The sequence below is a fragment of the Pholcus phalangioides genome, unplaced genomic scaffold (genome assembly GCF_987345545.1).
Source record: "Pholcus phalangioides strain wild (caught in Gottingen) unplaced genomic scaffold, Ppha-v1.0 ptg000027l_1, whole genome shotgun sequence".
NCBI lineage: Eukaryota > Metazoa > Arthropoda > Arachnida > Araneae > Pholcidae > Pholcus > Pholcus phalangioides.
In genome coordinates, this window is record NW_028301617.1 from 5851306 (window position 1) to 5872548 (window position 21243).

A 21243-nucleotide genomic window follows, 5' to 3' on the forward strand; every position below is an offset into this window, starting at 1 on the left:
GTTTATGCCTTTATAATGGTTTGCCACATTTTCAATACTCTCAGTAATGATACTTTTTGAATAGACGTTATAATCATCACCATCATCGTTTGATGGTCAGGAAAAGGGTGATCCTCATAGAAATCAGTATTAAAATTGCCGATTTAACTGCATAAATACGGAAATTTAGTGGGGGGGGGGGGCTTCCTGCCACATCAATAATTTTAAAAATTAAATTGAATTCTCGATTTTTGAAATATTGAATTCGCTTGGAGATACGAAGCCCAGAAAATTAAGTATGAAGTAATTAGCCGGATCTACTTTTGAGTTGGATATCCATGCAATAACATTGATTTCAACTTTTTATTTATATCTTCTCAAGCATGAAAATTAATGTCTCCGTATTGTCTTTTGATATTTATTTGCATAAATTCATATAGTTTAGGATGTTTTTAATATGAGTTATGGGCCCCGTAAAGTGCATCGAAAAAATTCCACAGCTTTAATTAAGCATTTTTGGAAGCTGAAACAGGCAGAAATAGATAACTTGAAGGTCAGGGGGAGGGAATCGAAATACCTAGCACCCATCAAAAAAAAAGGGGGGGGAGGGGACTATTCATTTCTATGTTTCTTTAAATTTAGATTTGTTTATTTCATGAGTCGCGCAGGACGTCGCCATATTAGTTCTCCTTAGACACGGTTTGCATGTCCCTCAAAGAAAGAGGGAGACATCACGTGGTTCATAAAGCCTCATTGAAGAAAACCCGGGCAACGCCGGGTATTATAGCTAGTGCAATATATTTTTTCCCTATTGAGCTCTCGCAAAAAAAAAAAAACAACAAAACACTACCCCATCACTCAAAAATTTCTGAATCGCACCTTCCGTTTTTGCCATTATTTATTTTAATACTAATTATTTTGCTTCATTTATAATTTATTTTATTTATATTAATAAAACAAATCACTAATCTTAATTTAAACCAATGTAATACTTTATGTCTGCGTATATGTGTGTGTATGTATGTCATATTCATTAGATGATTTCTCTGTCTTGCGTTTTTTCATTGTTCTGTTTGTTACTTATTTATTTATTCATTTTTTTTAATTATGATTAGTTTATTATTAATATTTACTATATTCGTGTATAGTAAATTAACTCAATAATAATCGTATCTACCAGTATGGATCGACAACGATCCCTTGGATAGATTTTCTTCGTTTTGCCAATGTAAGTTTTATGATATGATGAATAAAATTAAATTGAATTGGAAAATAGAAATTCGAGTTGTCTTCGCCGAGATAGGAGTTCAGATTGACGTCCTCTGTGCCTGCTAAGGGCTTTAGAACTGCTATAGTTCATACCTTCAGAGTACAATGTTGGTCAAGTGGGGCAGAACGAAGAAGTTCAACGCAGGAAACAGTCTGAGCCAAAGCCGCAATTGGGGGAGAGCAGGCGGGTCTCGTGCCCCGGGTGCTAGACACGAGGTGGCGCAAATTTCATTCTGAAAGTTCTCCTTCAGTATTACAAGGAGGCATCAGAATGCGTGTATCCCGGGTGGCAAAACATCTGGTTGCGGCCCCGGTCTGAGCATCAAAAAGTGTCGGGATGGAAGACCATGTAAAATTTTACTAACGTCTCGCAAAATACGGGACGTATGGTCATTCTACGTGTAGTAAAAGAAACGTTCAGGGGATGAAAAAACCAGTTGGCTGAAAGTCCTGTATAATTAGAATCGTATAAAATGGGTTGTTGTTGCCCTTGGTCTGTGTTTGCTACTTATTATGAGAATGCTACATTTTGTGAATGTTATTACCGCAACAATGTAAAATTATCCGTGGGTGGATGAATTTGCAAGTTCTTTACCAATCGATTTACACTGTTGGGTTCCCATTGTTGCTCATGTAAAGAAAGGAAATAGATCAACAACTCATGGGAGGTGAGCACTAAGTAGTTCTTTTTTTGATACCTATGATTGCTCATAATGGGAGTGGGTTATACTTTTTGTCTACGGAAAGGCATTAATTCTTTTCCGGAGCCCCGCCCGATGATTAAATATGAATTAATCATTGTTTTCAAACTGTTTTTTTTTTTGCTGAGGAACGTTTTCTTCTTGTGGCCCCCTCCGCTAATCCTTTCGTATTGAATTGAATTTATGTCTCAGTAAATTGATAGTACGTGTACGCTAATAAGGTCGGTCTTCGGACCCCCACTTCCCCGAGGCCACGATCCTGTGAATCTCCCTCTTCAGGGCAGTCTTAAGAACCAGGACCTGTTCTCATTGGCAGACATAGACTTGAAAGTCTGGGGGGGGGGGGGCACACATGATGATTGCTAGCAGGGCATGTTGATGATGAATTATGTGAATTCACGTTTATGCATATGCATTAGATTAGTCGGCATTACCTTTGATGCTGGGAGGTGGCCCCGGCCCGTGCCGGTTGTTCATAAGTTTGTATCCTAGCGAAATGAATTTTCTGGTCCCTTATATTTATATGTATCTTTGAGAGACAGAGGTGTATCTCCAGGGGGCCACGTGAACCCACTCTTTAAATAAAATAAAAGCCAATATTTTTGGGCCCTGGTCATGTGCCTGGCTGGCCCATGCAAGAAATTGTTCTCAGCTAAAAGAGTATCATCAACCCCCCCCCCCCTCCTGGCTGAAGTGATTTTTCTGACACCCCTTTCAGCGAGAAATGTTTTTCTGGTTAATGTGCATGGCTTCGCTTAAAAATTTGATCCAGATTTCATTTTTCTTTGATGAATGAGGCCCGACTGGTCTCATCCCTATGCGTGGATGGGCTCCAACTGTACCCTTTGTGGGAACACCATCAATAACACCAGATGAGTTCGCCTTGCATCTCTTACAGATTTGAAGGCTGTGTCGCTAGACACAGAAAGTAGTGTCGTATTTGCGGAGGTGGGGGGGACTTGGTGGGCTATAGCGCAAGGTGGGGCAAGTTCCTTTTCTGGTGGCCAAGGTATTGGTTCTCCATGCCCAATCTGTCATTAAATCCATATACAGTATGTGTCCAGTGAAGTGAAGCACCCTCCTGCTGAAATAAAACATTTGGCTGTAAGTGCTCCAATTGTGGAATTATATACAACTCAAGAAGAGAGATCCCAATACACATCACTGTTAATTGTCTTCTCCACAAAGAAGAATGGACTAACTACAGTGTTGTGTAAAAGACCACACCAAAAATTGCGTTTGGGGCTGTCTCATTCATGTTCGACTGAGATGCATCTCTGATTCGCTTGACCGCCTTCTGATGTCGATATCGGGCCGTAATTTTTCACATGCTTCTTTTCAACATTCCCTGTGTCTTTAAACTTCTTCATCCATACATAAATTGAAGGCATACTTGGCGGATTTCTATGGTACATCAGACAAAACTCTCTTTGCACGGTTTTCGGCGATTTTGTTTCAACCAACCACAATACACAGTGCACTTTCTCCTGCGCGGTTGCCATTTTTGTTTCTCATTACAGATGCCGAGCAACTATCATTATCTACCTCAATCAATTGATATTTAAAAAAAAAACTATTCGATTTCTTCATTCTTTTGTCGCAAACTGCATTTCATTTCACCTTTTTCATATTTTTGTTACTAATGTTTAGAATAATGAAGATCTTTCTCCGTTACCCTGTATATAATTTAAAATTATTTTCACTTGATCATGTATTTCAGTTCAGAGATGTATTATTTCTGAAAACCACATGTTTAGTTTTTGATCAGTGTTGCAAAACATGCAAAATTATCTTAGGTAACCAGAAGGAACGTTTGATCACATGTTGGGGGGGAGATAGAAATTCAGATTTCTCAGTTGCAACATCAAGCTGCAGCAATGTTTCATTTAAGGCAGGGCCGAAACTAGATGCTTTGCTTAGTCAGCTGGGCAAGCATGCATTTTGGCACCCTCTCATAATTTTGAACGAGAGGTTAAAGAGTGAAATTTTTCACCCCATCTAGTCCAGCACCCTGGGCTGCAGCCCTGATTTAAGGGCTTATCTTTGAGCCCTTAATCAGGGCCACCCTTAATCAAGCGTGATGGCCATAACAGCCATCTCATGCTCTAACAAAACAATGACATTTAAAATCAGTTGCCCCCCCACCCCGCTATAAAATTGACGAAAAGGAACCAAAGGAAAAAAAATTTTCAGCACATTAGTGCTCGTCCTAGTTGAAAATGATCTACCAAACTAGATAGAACATGCTGCGATTGTTGAGCATGAATATCAAATTAAGTGCTGAAACAGGCCAAAAACCTTGTCGGATTCGCCTATCTTTTAACACAATTAAATTTTTTTCACCATGAATTTTTAACAAACTTCATCACTGACTATATTTTAATAGTCAGTTGGGTGGAAAGTTCCGGTGGGAGGGGGGGGGGGCAGTAGAAGCTACGGGTATAACATTGGATCCTATGGGTTAGATTGCGTTAGGGGCGATGGGAGAAAAAAATTTCTAAAGAAAGGGGGGCAATGGGGCAAAAAAGGTTTGGAAACTATAATGTAGAGATTTATGAAGTTTAAGATGACCTGTTGATCCATGGGATGGAGAGTAGGAGTCAGATTTGCTTTACTGAAGCTTTACTCTGTCAAAATTTAGTTATTCAACGTAGTCTTCTGTAAAATAAAAGAAAAAATTGACATGTGGCTAGACAACTAAAATATACTTTGTTTTTTTGATTTAGTCTGTTTTGCATGTTGGTGAAAGGCTCAGGATGGGTATCTCGATTTAAATGGTATAATTTTTTTTTTAATCACTGATTTAAATCAGATATTTTTGGTGTTTCAAACAATTTTGAATAACATGGTTTTTTCTAACTTGTATGATGTAATATAATTTAGTAAGAGATAGTAAGATTCACATATTTTAATTATTTACACATTCATTAACATTTAAATATGATAAAGATATGTTTTTTTGGGTGAAGAGTCAGGTTAGCAGAACTAATTCAGTTTTTCTCAGAAGATTTCAGAGAGAGAGATTTTGTAGAGTATATTCCAAAAGAAATTTTTTTCACATGGACAAAGCGAAGTAGTTAAAGAGAGCGTGATATGAATATATGGACAGATTTTTATTCTTGGAATGGAATTTACTACAGGCTTTTTGTAGAACTTTACAAGAATTGTAACGCAGTTGGTAAACAAGATGAGTTTCGTTTCAAAACCAATAATAAAAACTAAAAATTTTTCACAATTCTAATTTTTCCCTTGTATGCCTTTTTGATCATGCTACAACATAGAGAAATTCTTCATAGCACGTAATGAACACTTTTGTTCATTCAAAGTGTTTTTCTTTTTTTCAAAGAGTAGTTTATGTGGTTTTACAGTAATATTTTTTATAAAGATTTTTCTCCAGAATATTTAAATTGATTTAAGTTAATGATTTTTAGTTTCATAATATGACTATGCTTTTGGATTTTATTTTTTCATCAAGTACAATTTTCAATACTGTTTCAAACGTAAAATGATTTCTTCTTAGTTTTCTTCATTGGTGTGAGATAAATGGAATTTAAAAAAAAAAAAAGCAACATCTCTAGAGCTTAATATAGTCTATAAGTTAAAATGAGAACTAACCAGAGTTGGGTTTTTTTACCAGTAAAAACTGGTTTTACCATAACATGGTAAAAACCTTGTATATATATATATATATATATATATATATATAGTCAAACCTCGTTAATGAGTCACTCTTGGGAGAGCAAAAATATGACTTGATAAGCGGAGTGACTCGTTAAACGGAGTAAGCCATAGCTGTGCCAATTCCTGCCTGAGGATAATTGGGACTTCCAAAAAGTGATCTGGTAAGCGGAGTGACGTGTTAACCGGGTGACGCACTAACAATGTTTGACTGTATATAAATATATATATATATATACATACACACTGTATATATATATATATACATATACATACACATACACACTGTATACACACACACACAAGGTTTTTACAGTCTTTACCATATATAATTACCTCTATCTATTGATAATTAATATGCAAATTGACAGTTTTTCTAGTAACTAATGATTAATAGTAGGGGCGCGGTAGCCCGGTCGATAAGATGCTCGCCTAAAGTACCAAAGGATGTTTAGTGGTGTCGCGAGTTCGATACCCAGTTCGTCCTTGTCAGAAAACTTTCCTGCCACAGGGTTACAACAGAAAACGGCGACTTGACCGCAGCAGAAATTGCTACCGCAGGGAGTCCCCCATCAAGGGGTTAGCGCACCAACCTCTTGATGAGTATGAAAAACAAGCCTGCCGTTCGGAATCGGCAATAAATTGTAGGTCCCGGTCTAATTAGCCCTCGTGTGCAGAAAATGACCGTGGTGCGACAAAAATGATCGAAAATGATCGATTAATAGTTATTTAAATAATTATCATAAAAAATTCAAATAGATGCAAGCCTTAATTAAAAAGAAAATAAGAATTGTAGAAAACAGAACTGTTGTAACATGACCAATGTTTGGGGTCTTCATCAGCAGCGCTCTTTGAATTCAGTTGATGTAAAAAGCTATTTCTATTTCTTTGTGTCCCATCTTCATATGTATAAATTCTAATAACTTATATTTTGTACAATTGTGCTATATATTTCTACATACTGCAGTGAAAAGCCTATATAATGATACTCAAAGGCACCAGAGAGACATGTTGTTATAAAGGAGTTATAGTTATAAATGGAGAGTATATTAACACTGTGAATTAGGACCAGAAAGTAGTATCGATATAGAGAAAATCATTATATAAGATTATTGTATATTACTAATGTATATTACTTATGTTAAGTATAGAACAGGGCTGGGGATAAATCACAAGAAAATCCAGGCACCAGAAAAAAATTTTTAGGCGCCAAATTTTTTTACCCAGAGAAAAAGATCCAAAGTAATGCGTCTTTTGATACACGAGGAGTCAGGGCATAGTGATTCTTTCATGTTGGCAAATATGCTGCTATAAATTCCAAACATTTTGGGCTGCTATCAGTCTATTTATTAACCACACAAAGAAAATTTTAAGCACCAATACCAATTTTTTAGTCGCCCATCCCTGGTATAGATTTAGAGGCTATATTACCGACTATTTCTAAACTAAAAAACAATTATTGGTTAATACAGGTGTCGCTTCTCATTTTTTTACAAACCAATTTTAATTATGATAAATGACCCACCAACTTGAGGATTGAATTGTCGGGACGAACAATTTTAAAGGAGTGGGCAGTGTTACAAAGATTAGCTGAACAGATCACTCTTTGATTAGCGTGTATCTCTGCTTGTGTGAATAACTGTAAAGATTGCTGTTCTGTGAATAAATCTGTGACGTCCTGCAAATTGTTTCATCCTCTGCTCATTTCAAGGAGTTGTGCGAGACATTATCCGGAACAGTATGAACGAAGTGTTCAAAATTTTCAACGGGAGGAATTGGATGATTAATACGCCGTCAATTGACTGCTTTGACGAGGGGTCAGCATTATCGATTGGTAAGGGACAATTCTAGGTTATGGTGTTGGAGGGAATTCTCTAATAGGGTTGTGAGTGAGTGGAATAGCTTACCTCCAGGGTTAGTGGATTCTGACTCAATTGGCACATTTAAAAAAACGATAAATATATTGGGGTAAATCGATAAGGTATCTATACCTTGATAATACAATCATAACTATTTTGTATTGACAGTGTATTAAATTTAATCAGGTATGTATTTTTTAGATTTTATAATTGAATAGTGTGCCATTAAGTTTTGGATACCATACCGACAGAGGGGCATAGACTTGGTTGAGGGGGTGCAGAGAAGGGCTATGCATGCTCTTGTTGGCACACAAGGCTTCACATATGAAGAAAGACTTGATTTCTTAAATATGTTGTTTACATTGGGAGGGGGAATATGATCGAAGTGTTTAAAATTTTCAACGGGGTGGATTGGATGAGTTATTAATATATCGTCAATCAGCTGCTTTGACAAGGGAGACACCATTATTGTTTAGTAAGGGGCAATTCCAGCTTGTGCTGTCTCAGGGAGATTTTTTTACTAATAGGGTTGTTAATAAATTGAATACCTTATTTCCCATCCGGGGTCGTGAATTCTAATACAATTGATACGTTTGAAAAGAAGTGTAATAGACATACTGTAAAAAATCAAGGATCCATGCTTAGATAAGTAAACCATAATCTTTTTTATGGACAGTGATATATATTTAGTTATACGGTTTTTTCTTTCGTGATATGTGCTTTTATATTGGGTTGCTGTATTTTGGTTATATTTGACATCCATATTTTTTATGGGCATCTTTTTTCAGCCGCCTCGATGGGAAATTTGCCTGTTCTGGCCTATGTATTTGAATAAATATCAATTGGTTATAACAAGCGTTCCGCGGCATCTTTAATGTCGTTATAACCGAGTTTGACTGTGTATTTACGTACTATGGCATCAAATCGGTATCGTGATTAGGCATTCCAAATATGTGGTAAAATGTAATTGAAGTGATCTACTGAAAATTGTAATTGAAAAATCAAAAATTTTCTGGTCTTTGATACATCATGAGAGACACCCAAGCTCTATCACACAGGGTGATTTAAGAACATTGTCCCACGGGAATTGGGGTGCCTCCGGATATTTATTGAATATTAAAATTACATTGCCGGCCATCACTGCCAGCGAAACAAATACATGAGCAGGTGCGGTCGTGCACATCGACAGCGAAGCATCTGACCAGATAATGCAGTCAGTAACAAATTACTGATGAAAACCATGGACTTTTAAAAGGCTTGTTGTTTTCCCTGCGTTTCATCCAAAAACCTGCCTTCTTGATGTTGGTTTCTTTATTGCCGGAAAAAGAACCTTAAATATCAAAACACACAGATGAACTAGTGGAGAAAACTTCAAAAACGATTCCTACGTGGAACTTGGGTGAAAAGAAAAGAATCGTCCAAAGAAAATAATCACAGAATATACAGAAGCTCATTTGCAGTGTTTAAATAAAAATAGAATAAAGTCATTAGAATGGTACGATCGCTATAAAACAGTTCCATAGGGCTTCTGAATTAGGAGAGAACGATGTTTCAGTTAGGGGAGACGTCGCAAGTGGGCATGCAATGCTTTCTACAACTGAATCAACCACTGTGTTTCGTTGTTTATAACCAGGTCGGCACTGCAGCAAATGAAATTACGTGTGAGGTTTGTCACGAGGTTTTTTCAGCAAAGGGCCATTTAGTTGAACATATGAAGCTACATACCAGTGAAAAGTCACATGAGTGTACCGCTTGTAAAAAACGTTTTTCACATCAATGTCAACTGGTTGCTCATATCAAGACCCACATTGATGATTATCCATATCAGTGCGAAATTTGCGGTAAAAAATTTCCTTATAATTCAGTTTTTAAAAACCATCAGGCAGCACACGATGGAAAGAAACCATACTCTTGTGATGTGTGCGGTAGAAGATTTGCCAATAGGGCTTCCTCAAACATGCACAAAAGATTAGTACATTTGGGTGAGAAACCGTATGAGTGCGAGATTTGTGGTAAGCGTTTCCAGTGTAGCTCTTATTTAACAGTCCACACAAGAGCTCACACTGGGGAGAAACCGTACGAATGCGAGGTTTGCCATCAAGCATTTTCGACTGCCTCTAAATTAAACAGACACAGAAGAGTGCATACTGGAGAAAAACCGTATACTTGTGACGTTTGTGATAAAAGATTTACAACGAAGTCGTCTTCAAACATGCATATGAAGATGATTCATCTCGGAGAAAAGCCGCAATATGAATGCCACGAATGTGGTAATTTTTTTACGTCTAGCAGTAGTTTAACTGTGCACAAAAGAACACACAGTGGAGAGAAACCGTATGAATGTGAGGTTTGCCACAAACTGTTTCCGTTCAAATCCAGCTTAGTCTCTCACAAAAAAACACACACTGGAGAGAAACCGCATCATTGTGAATTTTGCGGGAAGGGCTTCGCTTACAGAGCTTATTTAGCAGTGCACCGAAAAATACATTTTGAAGAAAAGGCATATAAATGCGATGCTTGCAGCAAAAGTTTTTCATTCAAATCCAGTTTGAAATTGCACCTAAGAACACACACTGGAGAGAAACCATATGAGTGTGAGGTTTGTTGTAGGAAATTTTCGAGTAGCTATAGTTATGCCATGCACGAAAGAGTACATACTGGAGAGAAACCGTACGAATGTGACGTTTGCTGCAAGAAATTTTCGTGCAACTCTGCTTTACGCCAGCACCGAAGAGTGCACACTGGAGAAAAACCATTTTGTTGTGACGTTTGTGGTGGGAAATTCACCCAAAGGTCGTCTTTAAACGCGCACAAAAAAATTCATTCAAGGGAGAAACCATATGAATGCAAGGTTTGTGGTGAAAAATATTCATCGAATCGTAACTTGAACTCGCATAAAAAGACCCACCCCGAAGAGAAATAGATCATTTCAATGTGTTCCACTTTCCGTGTGGAATCTTTCCTATGGCGTTGATCATAGGAAAGAAACAGTTGTTTAAAGGTCATGATCTATGTTTCGGCAATCAGCGGACGCCATTTTAATTTTTTTATACATTGTATTGCGACACCGTAAGCTATAATAATACTTTCATTTCCTCCTGCTGTTGTTTTACCAAAATATTTCATTGCCGAAACAGACAGGGTGGGCAAAAATTCTGTAGATATTTTAAAAATGCATAAAAAACCGTAAAAATAGCCTAACTAAAAAATGGTTTGCAGGGTAGCGTCACTGGAATTGTTTAAGACGGAAAAAAACAGCCGATAGGTGGTGGTGACGTACACAAGTCAAAGAAAAGTTTGTCGATCTGGTCCCTGTAATCTGTCGAAACTGAAAGATGCGATTCGCGGAGAGATGTCATGTATACATCCGGACCTGCTGCACTCTGGCGTTGCTGGATTTATCACTCGCCTGCAATGTGTTATCCCCTGTGGTAGTGGTGGTCATGTGCAACACATACTGCTGCTGCTGTTACTTGCGTATCTTTTCTTTGACTTGTGTACGTCAGCGCCACCTATCGGTGGTTTTTTAGTTATTTTTTTTCCTGTCTTAAATTCCCGTGACCTAGCGATGCTAACCGTGCAAACCGTTTTTTATTTCGGTTATTTTTCCGGTTTTTATTAATTTTTAAAGTTTCTACAGACTTTTTGCCCACCCTGTATTTTCTAAAACTTAAATTTTTTTCATACAGGCTATTTCTAATACATTTTCGACGGTATGTCTAAAATTTATTTTAAAGAATAAGCCTCGAGAATGGAATACAGAGTGATTGCGCATGGAAAACGTGTTAGATTTCAAAATGAACCAATGTAATAATTAAAATGACGATTTGTGGGAAATCCTTTACAGGGTTCGTACGGTGCTTAAAAACCCCTTACAAAGTCATTAATTTTCATTCCCCTTTTTTAAGGGCCCTTGAAACTCCTTAATATCCTTCCAGCTGTTTCTAAAAATGGTCATTACTTTTCCCCCATTCTGGAATACTTCCTGCTAAGGTTGATGAGTAGTGCTTGATGCTGAATGAAGATCCCTGAAAAAAAAAAACGGAAAATAGGGGTATTGGGAAGGGAAAGATTTGTTTATAGGGATTTCAAGGCCACCCTTGTAGCGTTTGGGTACAGCTCTGCGGATGATAGGCGCAGGCTAAGGTCCTTTACACCGGATCCGCATGCCTTCTCACACGAGCACACTATTTAGACTCATCTTTTTTTCACCCAATGAACGCTGTACGTGGATAGTGCGTTGTTTTAATAAAGTATTTAATTTTTTTTAAGTTTTATTTTATTATTTAAAAATAAAATTGTGGAGTATGGACTGTTGTACGGAAGGTTCTACCTGTAATAAAAATATTTTAATAAAAATTGCTAGCAGACATTACACATGTTAATGTTTTTCACTAAAATGGTTTTTACTCAAAACACGCTCACTTTATCCAGTCCGGGTGCTGGGCCACTGCTTCGTCGGCTGATTGACTCAGGTGAGCCCTCGATAAAGTTTTTTGTTAGATAAGGAACATTTTTTCAAACATCACTCATTCAAATGTCTGGAAACTCTGTCTCTCTCAACACTATGGTGTTACATACCGTAAACTGGGGTGACTTTTCGTGCCAGGTTCCGACTATGTGCTACTCACGGATTTTAGGACGCAAGCGCTTCCTGGGAGCGTATGGATAAACAATCGGTTTCAAAATTTTTCATGCCAATTCAGGAGCTGTAGGTGCCTCCCCGACAGCATTTATTGGTGAGCATCTGTTTTTTTCTTATCACACTAAGAGCCTCTTCAAGTGTTTCATTTGAGTAATTGCGGTAGGGTCGACTACACAGCTTTCACACATACTTGCGAGCCATTGCTGAGATAATAACAGTCTTAGGTTATATTGTGATTTACACGAAATTTTTAAAGTGCGTGTAAACTTCTCCCGGTGCAGACAGTGTGTTTCGTGGACACTGGGTAATTTAATATTTCTATATGTAGAAGTTACGATAAGAAATACCTATTTGAATTGTAAAAATATTTCATTTTTGCAGAAATATGGTGCATAAACAAAAAAAATGAGGGATTCAGGTGGTGACTTTGCCCTTTTTTTCACTAGTTTGTTATTGTCCCAGCAATGGTTCGCAAGTATGTGTGAAAGCTGCGTAGTCGACCCTACCGCAATTACTCAAATGAAACACTTGAAGAGGCTCTCAGTGTGGTGAAAAGAAACAATGATGCTCACCATTTTTGATCATATTGGGGAGGCGTGTGTAAGGGCCATAAAAAAAGTTGGCAAATTTTACTCATGGCCTGACGCAGCTGACGAAATTTATTATCCGAGGTGCTGAATCATAATGAAAATCAAGAATTCCTGACCTATTGGCAGGGACAACAACTTTGTAGTGGATTCGGAGAAATGAATGTAATATTTATAGTGTTATTTTTTAAGAAGAGCCTTATATTTTCGAGTTTTAAATCGTCTTAAATTTTGTTAATGTTTCAGGGAATTAAAATTTCCCAAAAAAGTAAAATTAAATGCTTTTTTTTACTTAAAAATGTCAATAAACTAGGGTTTTTTTTGTTTGTTTTTTTTAGGTTTCATGGATTATTTTATTTAAAAATTCAAAAATGACCCGATTTTGGGCAGAAATGATTTTTTTTAAAGGGTTCCAAGTAAAGGTAACAACCGGAATTCAATAAAAATAGATGTGACAGGCGAGAAAAATTCGCTGTCCTTTCTTTGTTATAAATTTTTTTTAAACCAGAAATCGAAAGCTGAGATGTGAGGCTTTAGTCAAGTCCCCCGCAGCCTAGGCAAAGCATAAGGAAAAATATCAAGGGAAAAACCTCACAAAGTCACCCAAGTTTACGGTGCTTTAACACGAGCCTTTAGGATTTTAATTGATGGTTATTTTTTTATTGAATTTTTAACTTTAACAACATGAAACTTTTTCAAAAATCACCAAAATTACCCATATTTTGTGTCAATTTTTTTTTAAATTTTAATAAAAAAATCCTCGTGTTAAAGTATGTACACGTGGGTATATTGTTGCTATTATATAAGTTGATTTATCTCATAAGGAAACGGATGGATAGACATGGGAAGGTACATCCTTGAACAGGGATCTTCATGTGGTGTTTTTAAGGGTAATTTACTGGAAATAATTAAAAGAAATTCCATGGAAAATCATCTTTAAAAGTAGCCAATGATCCGGGCGAATTCCACCCCGCCCCGCGTCGTGTATAACTCCATATAACCTAATGTACAAAACCTGTATATGCAGATGCGGAGCTCGCACTTAGGTTCTGACACATGCGGACGTCATCCGGACCCGCACGAACACTTCCAAGTTGCGGGTCGTCTGAAAGGTTCCATATGTACCAATAGTTAAAACTTCTTCCGGACCCGCATCCGCTCTGTGTGAAAGGGCCCTAAGAAGTAACAACACCAATTTGTCGAACTCCGGTGGCATCGCCCGCTTCTGATATGCTGGGGGAAACGGTAAAAAAAAAAGATTGTTCTGCTGTATTGAAAAAATTGACAGTTAAATTGAAATAAAGAAAGGAGTTAAGTTCTAAATACCATCCCTGCCAGAAAATGGTGCTACTACCATTGGGGGCACTCGAGAACTTCGCGGCCTGCAATGCGTCAAAATTAGCATCCTGCTCCAATAGTGTATTTCCGTATTTTTCTGCGTCGAATGGTGTTTGTATTTTTTTTTTTTTTTTGTGTGTACGTGGAAACTCATTCGAAGTACTTTTATACCTACCTTATACGTACAGGGTCGCCCTGACGCGCTCAACGCATCAAATTCCCGGAATTCGGAAAAGGACGCCGTAAAATTTTGTTCACGCGTGCCGCGAAACCTTTCCGAGAGCGTGTTTTATTCCATCGTACTTCAGCACCATTTCCCATCTTCCGTAGTCGCACTTTGAATTTTGCGTGAAAATAATTTTAAAGTAATTTCATTCCTCCTCAAAACTTTAAGGGGTCTTATTTTTGAAAAAGAGCAACATTTCGTTTTATGAAAAAAAAAAACAAAAAAAAACGTAAAATTTGAAAGAGTATTTTCACTCTACGAAATTTGGAGGAGTAAAATTGAATTTTTATGTTCATTGGCGAACAGTGGTCGCTCTATCTCGTGACCTTGGAAAGGAGAGATATCTCTGTTGGAAAGTAGTTTGACTATTGCGAAGTACAGTGCTGTATTGGGAAAAAACTCGCGGGCTGACCATGCGTACTTTACACGCAAAATTTTCAATCCGAAAATAATTTAATTTTTATTCATCCTTCACAACTTTACCCGAAAACAGGCTTTTTTAGAACAAACATGCGAGACCCCGATAATCCATCCGATTTCTTTTTGAAAAAGTTGCCGGAAGTCCAGAAAAATTTACGAAATTAGAGAGAAACGGTTTTTTTTTTTACATCGATTCTCAGACTTTTTCGTCAAGATCACGGCCTCGATTTTGTCCGCTGAAAATCGGATTGGGGTAACAACGGCCCCTTATCGGGATTCATCGCGAAACCCTCATTAATATCTGTGATCACGCAGCTGAAGATTGTTAACGGTAGTCTAGCGTTTCTCAACCGCCAGACGGCGGGCCATGAGCGATTCGCAATTTCATGTTTTCCCATTAATTCCTCGTTAGTTGTATGTATGACCGGGCGTCTCACTTGTACAAAAGATATTTACCGGCCCACGGGTTTCAAAGGTTGATAACCCCCCCCCCCCCCCAGCTGTCTACCAACTATAGATCGCAAATGTGAGGCGGTTTCCGTTTTAAAAGAAAGAGAAAATAGTCGCCACTGTAAGCAGCAGAAATTGCTAGTCAATCGTCATTGCTTCATATCGCGATGTTTCGTGAAAAAAAAAATCATTCCGCGACTAAAAGTGCTAGTCCGCCGAATTACAATGCTAATTTTAACTTCGCCAAAATAACAAGTGTCAAATCCTAACATTTGTGCTCCCATTTCGCTACAATTTCTTTGAGTATAACTAAAAAACGAAAAACCAGCAGGGACCATGCCTATAAAATTGAAAAAATAATTTTAAAGAATTGTTTTTGTGTATGTTGGTCCACTTCCACCGAGAGGTGAATACAAAGGTGCTACGAATATGAATAATTTCGTAAAGAAAATATGTTTTAGCTTTGTTTATTTTTTTTACTTTGAATAATTCAGGGGGAATGCACATATCACTCAGAATTATTATAATTTATGTGATGCTGTTATGAGGTATACTTTCGACCAAAACTTGATGGTTTTAAAACACTTTGGTGACAATAGAAAAGTGTGAATTATCTGTATGTGGATTGATTCATTTTATGAATTCTTATAATGCTGGGCGAAACAAATCAGAAGTTGTATTTCTGAACCGCTCTACGTCTATATTTTTGGGAAGAGCGAAAATTTGTGCGGCATATGGTCCCTCCCTTTTTTTCTTTTATTGTAAAGCTCGTAAGTTATGAAATTTGCTATGACTGCTTAAAAACTCCTTAATTTTTATTTAGGAAATTTTGTACGAACCCTGATCTGGAGCTACTATCAGAGAATAGCAAATACAGTTAGGTCATCAATATCTTTCTCAATGTTCGCGATATTCAACTGGAACTTTCATTTAAGTTGCCTTATATAGTCGGCAACCAAACTTTAGAAAAATAAAATTACGATATCTTCCCCCTTGTGTGTGTGTCTGTGTAATTGAAATTATCTCAATACTGGATAGTTGTAATTTGAAATTTCAGTATAATATGTGAAGTATTTTTGTGAAAGTATTCTTATGACAGTTACCAGTCACTTGCGGCTTCTTATGATACATGATTTGATCGAAAATATATAAATAGGGTAGGGGTGCCCAATTATCGCCTACCACGGTTTCTTCTTGATTAATGCTGATAGCCACTACCGGAACTACGAAGCTTTCTCCTTCAGTTGTTGTTTGTGAAACTAGATGCACATGTGTGGTTTTTTTTCTTTTCTCTGGGAATTTTTCTTACTTTCGTATGAGTTGATAAACACGTTTCATTACTTTTAGTACAATCAATGAAGTTCAAGTGATAGCAACTGTAACAGGCTACATTTTGGTGTAGTTTGTTTCTTGGTTTGCGATTCAATTCCGAGGGCGGAGGCCGCCATGTTTAAGAGTTAGGTTGTACCCAATATCGCCCACTTGAGTGTTCCCATTATTGCCCTAGGCGATATTACGAACACTTTCGAAGTAGGGGTTTTTTTTTTTCCAGATTTCACATAGAAAGACGTGGAACAAGATTAAAATGGAAGAGATGTAATAGCGGTAAAAAATAAAGAGATGGGATTATTGAAAGCATCGGAAGCTTTTCAAGTACCTGGGATCTACATTAAAAGACTAAGTAATAAAACCTAAAGATAACTTCAAAAATTACTTGATGTGCCACTAGGATAAAGGCCTTTTTTATCTCCTTATGTAGAAGATCCATTTGTTGAGTATTATTTACAAATGGATGTAAAAAGGACGGGATTTCAACTTGCCATTAGAAATAATTTACGCCACCCATTTTCTGAAGAAAAAAAGTTGAAGTAGGAAATGCCGCCCTCTTTTTTCAACCGATACCCTGACTTGTCTCTGGAAAAGAAAAAAAAAGAGGGAAAAGTACTATCACTTGAAAGTTCGTCAACTTCTGGCAAGACACTGGCAAAAAAATATCAGGCAAAGTTGTAAAGGAACCAGTTCCGAAAAAACGCAGATCGGAAAAGCGGAAGGAAGAAGGATCTCCATATGTGTCAACTGACAACAACGACAGCAGTTGTAGCGAAGAAGGTGATGACGCCCATTGCTCAATTTGTGGAGGACTTTAATCAAACGATTGTCATAGAGAAACATGGTTAAAATGTTTGATATGAAACAAATGGTCTCACGAAAAATGCGATAAGAAGGAAGTAAAAAAGAACAAAACGTGTGTTATGTAAGTGTGCTCCTAAGATTTTTTTTTTTTTTTAATGTTGTATTTAGTAAAATTGTTAAAAGGGTACGTGTTAATTATATTTCTAAAAATACAAAAAAAAAACTGTCTTGTATTACTTTTGATTTTTTGTGTCTTTATTTTTCACGTTGAATAAAGAAAGTACAATCATAACATGAATTAAACTTTATTTCAACCGATTTTAGACGTAGGCGATATTGGAAACACACCGTCTAGAAGACAATAGAACAGAACAATTTTTACACAAATTGCACATGGATTAGTCCTATAATTAAAATAATGGCTTAAGTGGGCGATATTTTGACCCCCGTACCTTATAAATGTTTCCACTCGATTTCTTGATAGTCCTCTAAATGCATACATGACTCAGTTTTAAAGTTAAGAGAAATTAAGTTTCAAGTATTATATTTACATAGCCGAAAAATTACACAACAAATCAACAATTTTTTTCCTAGAAATTCGAAAAAAATATCTTAAAGTTCCAAGGTGGTTTTATGCTATTTATTATACATATAATGGAATGTTTGTTACACCGAAATTGTGGTATTTCAACTGAAAATTAAACAATTCTGGCGTTGAATACACCACGAGTCCTTTTAGTACTGCTGTGCATTATAATTTTATTTACAAAATCTTTCACACTTTTGCAAATTTTATCATAACCATCTATTAAAATGTCGATGGAAAAAAATCAGATATATTCATGAAAGAATTTATTATTAGCAACCAACTATGATGGTGATTTTTGTTTCCTCTGCAGGCAGTTGGGGAACTCAACTGAAACCGACCTCCAGAAGCATCTGACTGAATAATGAATCATTGATGGCAATCCTAAACGTTTGGCTGATTACATTCAATTCCTGCGCTTCATCTAAACATTTTTTTCCTCTAATAACTGTCGGAATAATATAAACTATCATCATTGTAGTGTCGAAACGTAGGTGAATTAGTAGAGACGTTTTCCGACTGGCCTCATACGTGAATACGTTGGTAGTCATTAGAAAAGAATCATCTAAGGAGAATAAAAGAAAGAACCAAAAGTACGTTTTCAGCGCTTAGCTGAAGAAGCTGTCCTAAGAGTTTCAACAAAACAGGCGTTTCATCTAGCTTCATCTCATTAAGACGCAAGATGTCTCAATCCGTGGATGAATTACGTAGATGTGATGTCTACAACGAAAAATATGCTCAACATCAACAATATCAAAGCCAACCAGACCTATTGGAGGTTCATGATCAGAGCGGCAGTGCAAAGAAACAGCATAAATGCAGTTTTTGCTGCAAGCTCTTTTCGCAGAAGCATCATTTAAACAATCATATGACAGTACACACTGGTGAAAAGCCATATGAATGCGATGTTTGCAAGAAGAAATTCGGTCGTTCTACTAACCTTTCTTCTCATTATCGGACCCACACTGGGGAGAAGCCGTATGAGTGTGTTATCTGCAAGAAAAGATTTTCACAACGTTCTACACTGATTACTCACAGCAACACCCACACTGGGGAAAGGCCGCATGAATGTGCTGTTTGCAACAAAAGATTTTCAACACGTACTCGTTTGCTTATTCATTGTCGGACCCATTCTGGAGAAAAACCATACTCTTGTGACGTTTGCGGTAAAGGATTTTCAACGAAATGGGGTTCAGTAAAGCATAAGGAAAAAATACATCTCGCGAAAAAACCGCCCTATGCATGCGACGATTGTGGTGAAGGTTTTACGTGTAGCGCTCATTCGAACATAGGCACAATAGACCACACTGGTGTAGAAAAACCCTACGAATGTGAATTCTGCACTAAAAGATTTCCGAGCAACGCTGCTTTAAGCAGGCACAGAAGAATGCACACCGGAGAAAAACCATTTGATTGTGAAGTATGCGGAAAGCGATTTGCTGAAAAAGTTCACTTAAAGAGGCACAGAGGAGTGCATTCTGGAGAAAAGCCATATGAATGTGTTGTTTGCGGTAAAACTTTTCCGCGCAATGCTCAATTGAAGTTGCACCAAAGAATACACACGGGAGAGAAACCTTACGAATGCGAGATTTGTGGTAGGATGTTTCGGTTTGACTCTACTCTACGCAAGCACAGATTAGTACACACCGGTGAGAAGCCGTATAGTTGTGACGTTTGCGGTATACGTTTCACTCAGAGTTCTTCTTTAAACACACACAGAATAGTACATGCAGGACAAATGCCGTATACATGCAAAGATTGTGGTGAGAGTTATCCAACGAGTCGTAAATTATACTTGCACAAGAAGACCCACTCCGAAGAACAATAACTCATGCAACTTAGTTTTGTATAATTTGACAAATATCGCAGAATTTAAATCCAGTTCTGTTCTCTAATAATATCAACAAAAAAGCCACGGGACCGCAGAAAGTGCAGTTAAAATGCTAGTCGGACGGAACCATGAACCGTTTTATTAGGAGACTTTTCAATAATAGATCAGGTAGCTATTTGATGTGAAATAATTCTTTGACAAGCCGCGTTTCAATCAAAGTGGCCTGTGATTGTACTGCACCACATCGCATGCGGAGAACTGCCATCCCTGTATAATCTCGTCCTTCCGCTGCAGAAAGTTGCCGAGTGTTGAATCCTTTGTCACTTTTTTTTTAAACGGGTTGAAGGAAATGGCGTGTGAATCAGATCTGCTGATGAGAGAAAAAGAAAAACAGCAAGAAGGGCGACAGGGTTGCAACATCGCGCCAATGTTGTTTCAGAAAGAAACGATAAAACACTTTTACCTTTACAGCTGAAAATCGTCCGCATAAGAAGTGTTAATGAAGTAGCCACTACTTATAAGAATCACTGGTTACAGGAATCAGCCGCTTATGAGAATCAAATTGGCAGATCGAAAACCAAACGCTGTGTTTCGACATGCGAAAATGTTCAGTTATAAGAATCTGATTTCGGCTTATATAAGAATTTAACTTTTTTTTTTTCCTCAAAAACTGCCACTGTTGCATCTCAGTAGTGAGAACTTGTAGAATATTTTTGGTTGTTTGGACGAGCTACACATTTTCACTCACACCTTTAGGGTCATTCAAGTATTACGTAAGCATCGGGGGGGGGGGGGGAAGGGTTTCGGATTTGCTGAAGATTTGGTATTGTTGAAATGCATTAGGACTTTTATTTTTTGTGTATTTGCCTTATTCGTTGGTGTCTTCTAAATATTCTTGGGCAAAGTGGATCAACTCTTCTAAAAATTAAGTTGCCTTTCGATATTTACAGCATATATATATATCATGTCCTTTTCTACTAATATGAGTTATATCCCTCCCTGTTGAATAATCACTTGAAACTGCTAATTACTACATTTAATGAACACAAAAACATGGACGGTTATACCACATAAACGAGCGCCATGCCTATCCAGACATCCACTGGCTATCCTGTAAATACAAATATTTTTCCTAGAGATGAAGCCCGTGCTGCCATCTGTCAGTCACAATATTTACAACACTCCCTTTCTTTTTCTCCCTCTGTTGTTGCTACTATGCTTTTATAGCTGTTTTTCTACTTTCGTAAAATTTTGACACCACTGAAAATATGCACCAAACTGTTACAATTTCCAACGTCTGCTATAAAAACACCGAAATTCTCCAATTCTGCGCCACCTTGCTGCAAAACCAAAATTTTCCCTTAAGCAACTTTGAAGTTGCATCGCAAGCGAAGCAAACTCTATGATGACGTCATCTTCCCGCAGTTTTATTTCTTGCAGCCACAAATGGAATTAGCTTAACCCCCCTTCCCTGCATTCGGCGCCTAGGGTTTCAACGATGTATTAAAATATAGTTAAACTATGCGAATTGCCGCTCCTCC

The 21243-nt window shown here is 37.3% G+C and overlaps 2 protein-coding genes across 2 annotated transcripts; both read left to right on the top strand.

Annotated features, from left to right (window-relative positions):
• Positions 1-1724: 1724 nt before the first annotated feature.
• Positions 1725-20351, top strand: LOC149068256 (uncharacterized). The gene is made up of 2 exons (XM_089251785.1): positions 1725-1916; positions 18185-20351. Exon 2 carries the CDS (start codon positions 18554-18556, stop codon positions 19697-19699), a length of 1146 nt encoding a protein of 381 aa, XP_089107911.1. The 5' UTR covers positions 1725-1916; positions 18185-18553; the 3' UTR covers positions 19700-20351.
• LOC149068257 (uncharacterized) lies at positions 8524-11127 on the top strand. Its single transcript, XM_089251784.1, has one exon. It carries the CDS (start codon positions 9033-9035, stop codon positions 10407-10409), a length of 1377 nt encoding a protein of 458 aa, XP_089107910.1. The 5' UTR covers positions 8524-9032; the 3' UTR covers positions 10410-11127.
• Positions 20352-21243: the final 892 nt, after the last annotated feature.

Excerpts from the sequence above, each read along its gene's own strand:
- LOC149068257 (XM_089251784.1), top strand. The coding sequence starts at position 9,033 with ATGTTTCAGTTAGGGGAGACGTCGCAAGTGGGCATGCAATGCTTTCTA.
- LOC149068256 (XM_089251785.1), top strand. The coding sequence starts at position 18,554 with ATGTCTCAATCCGTGGATGAATTACGTAGATGTGATGTCTACAACGAA.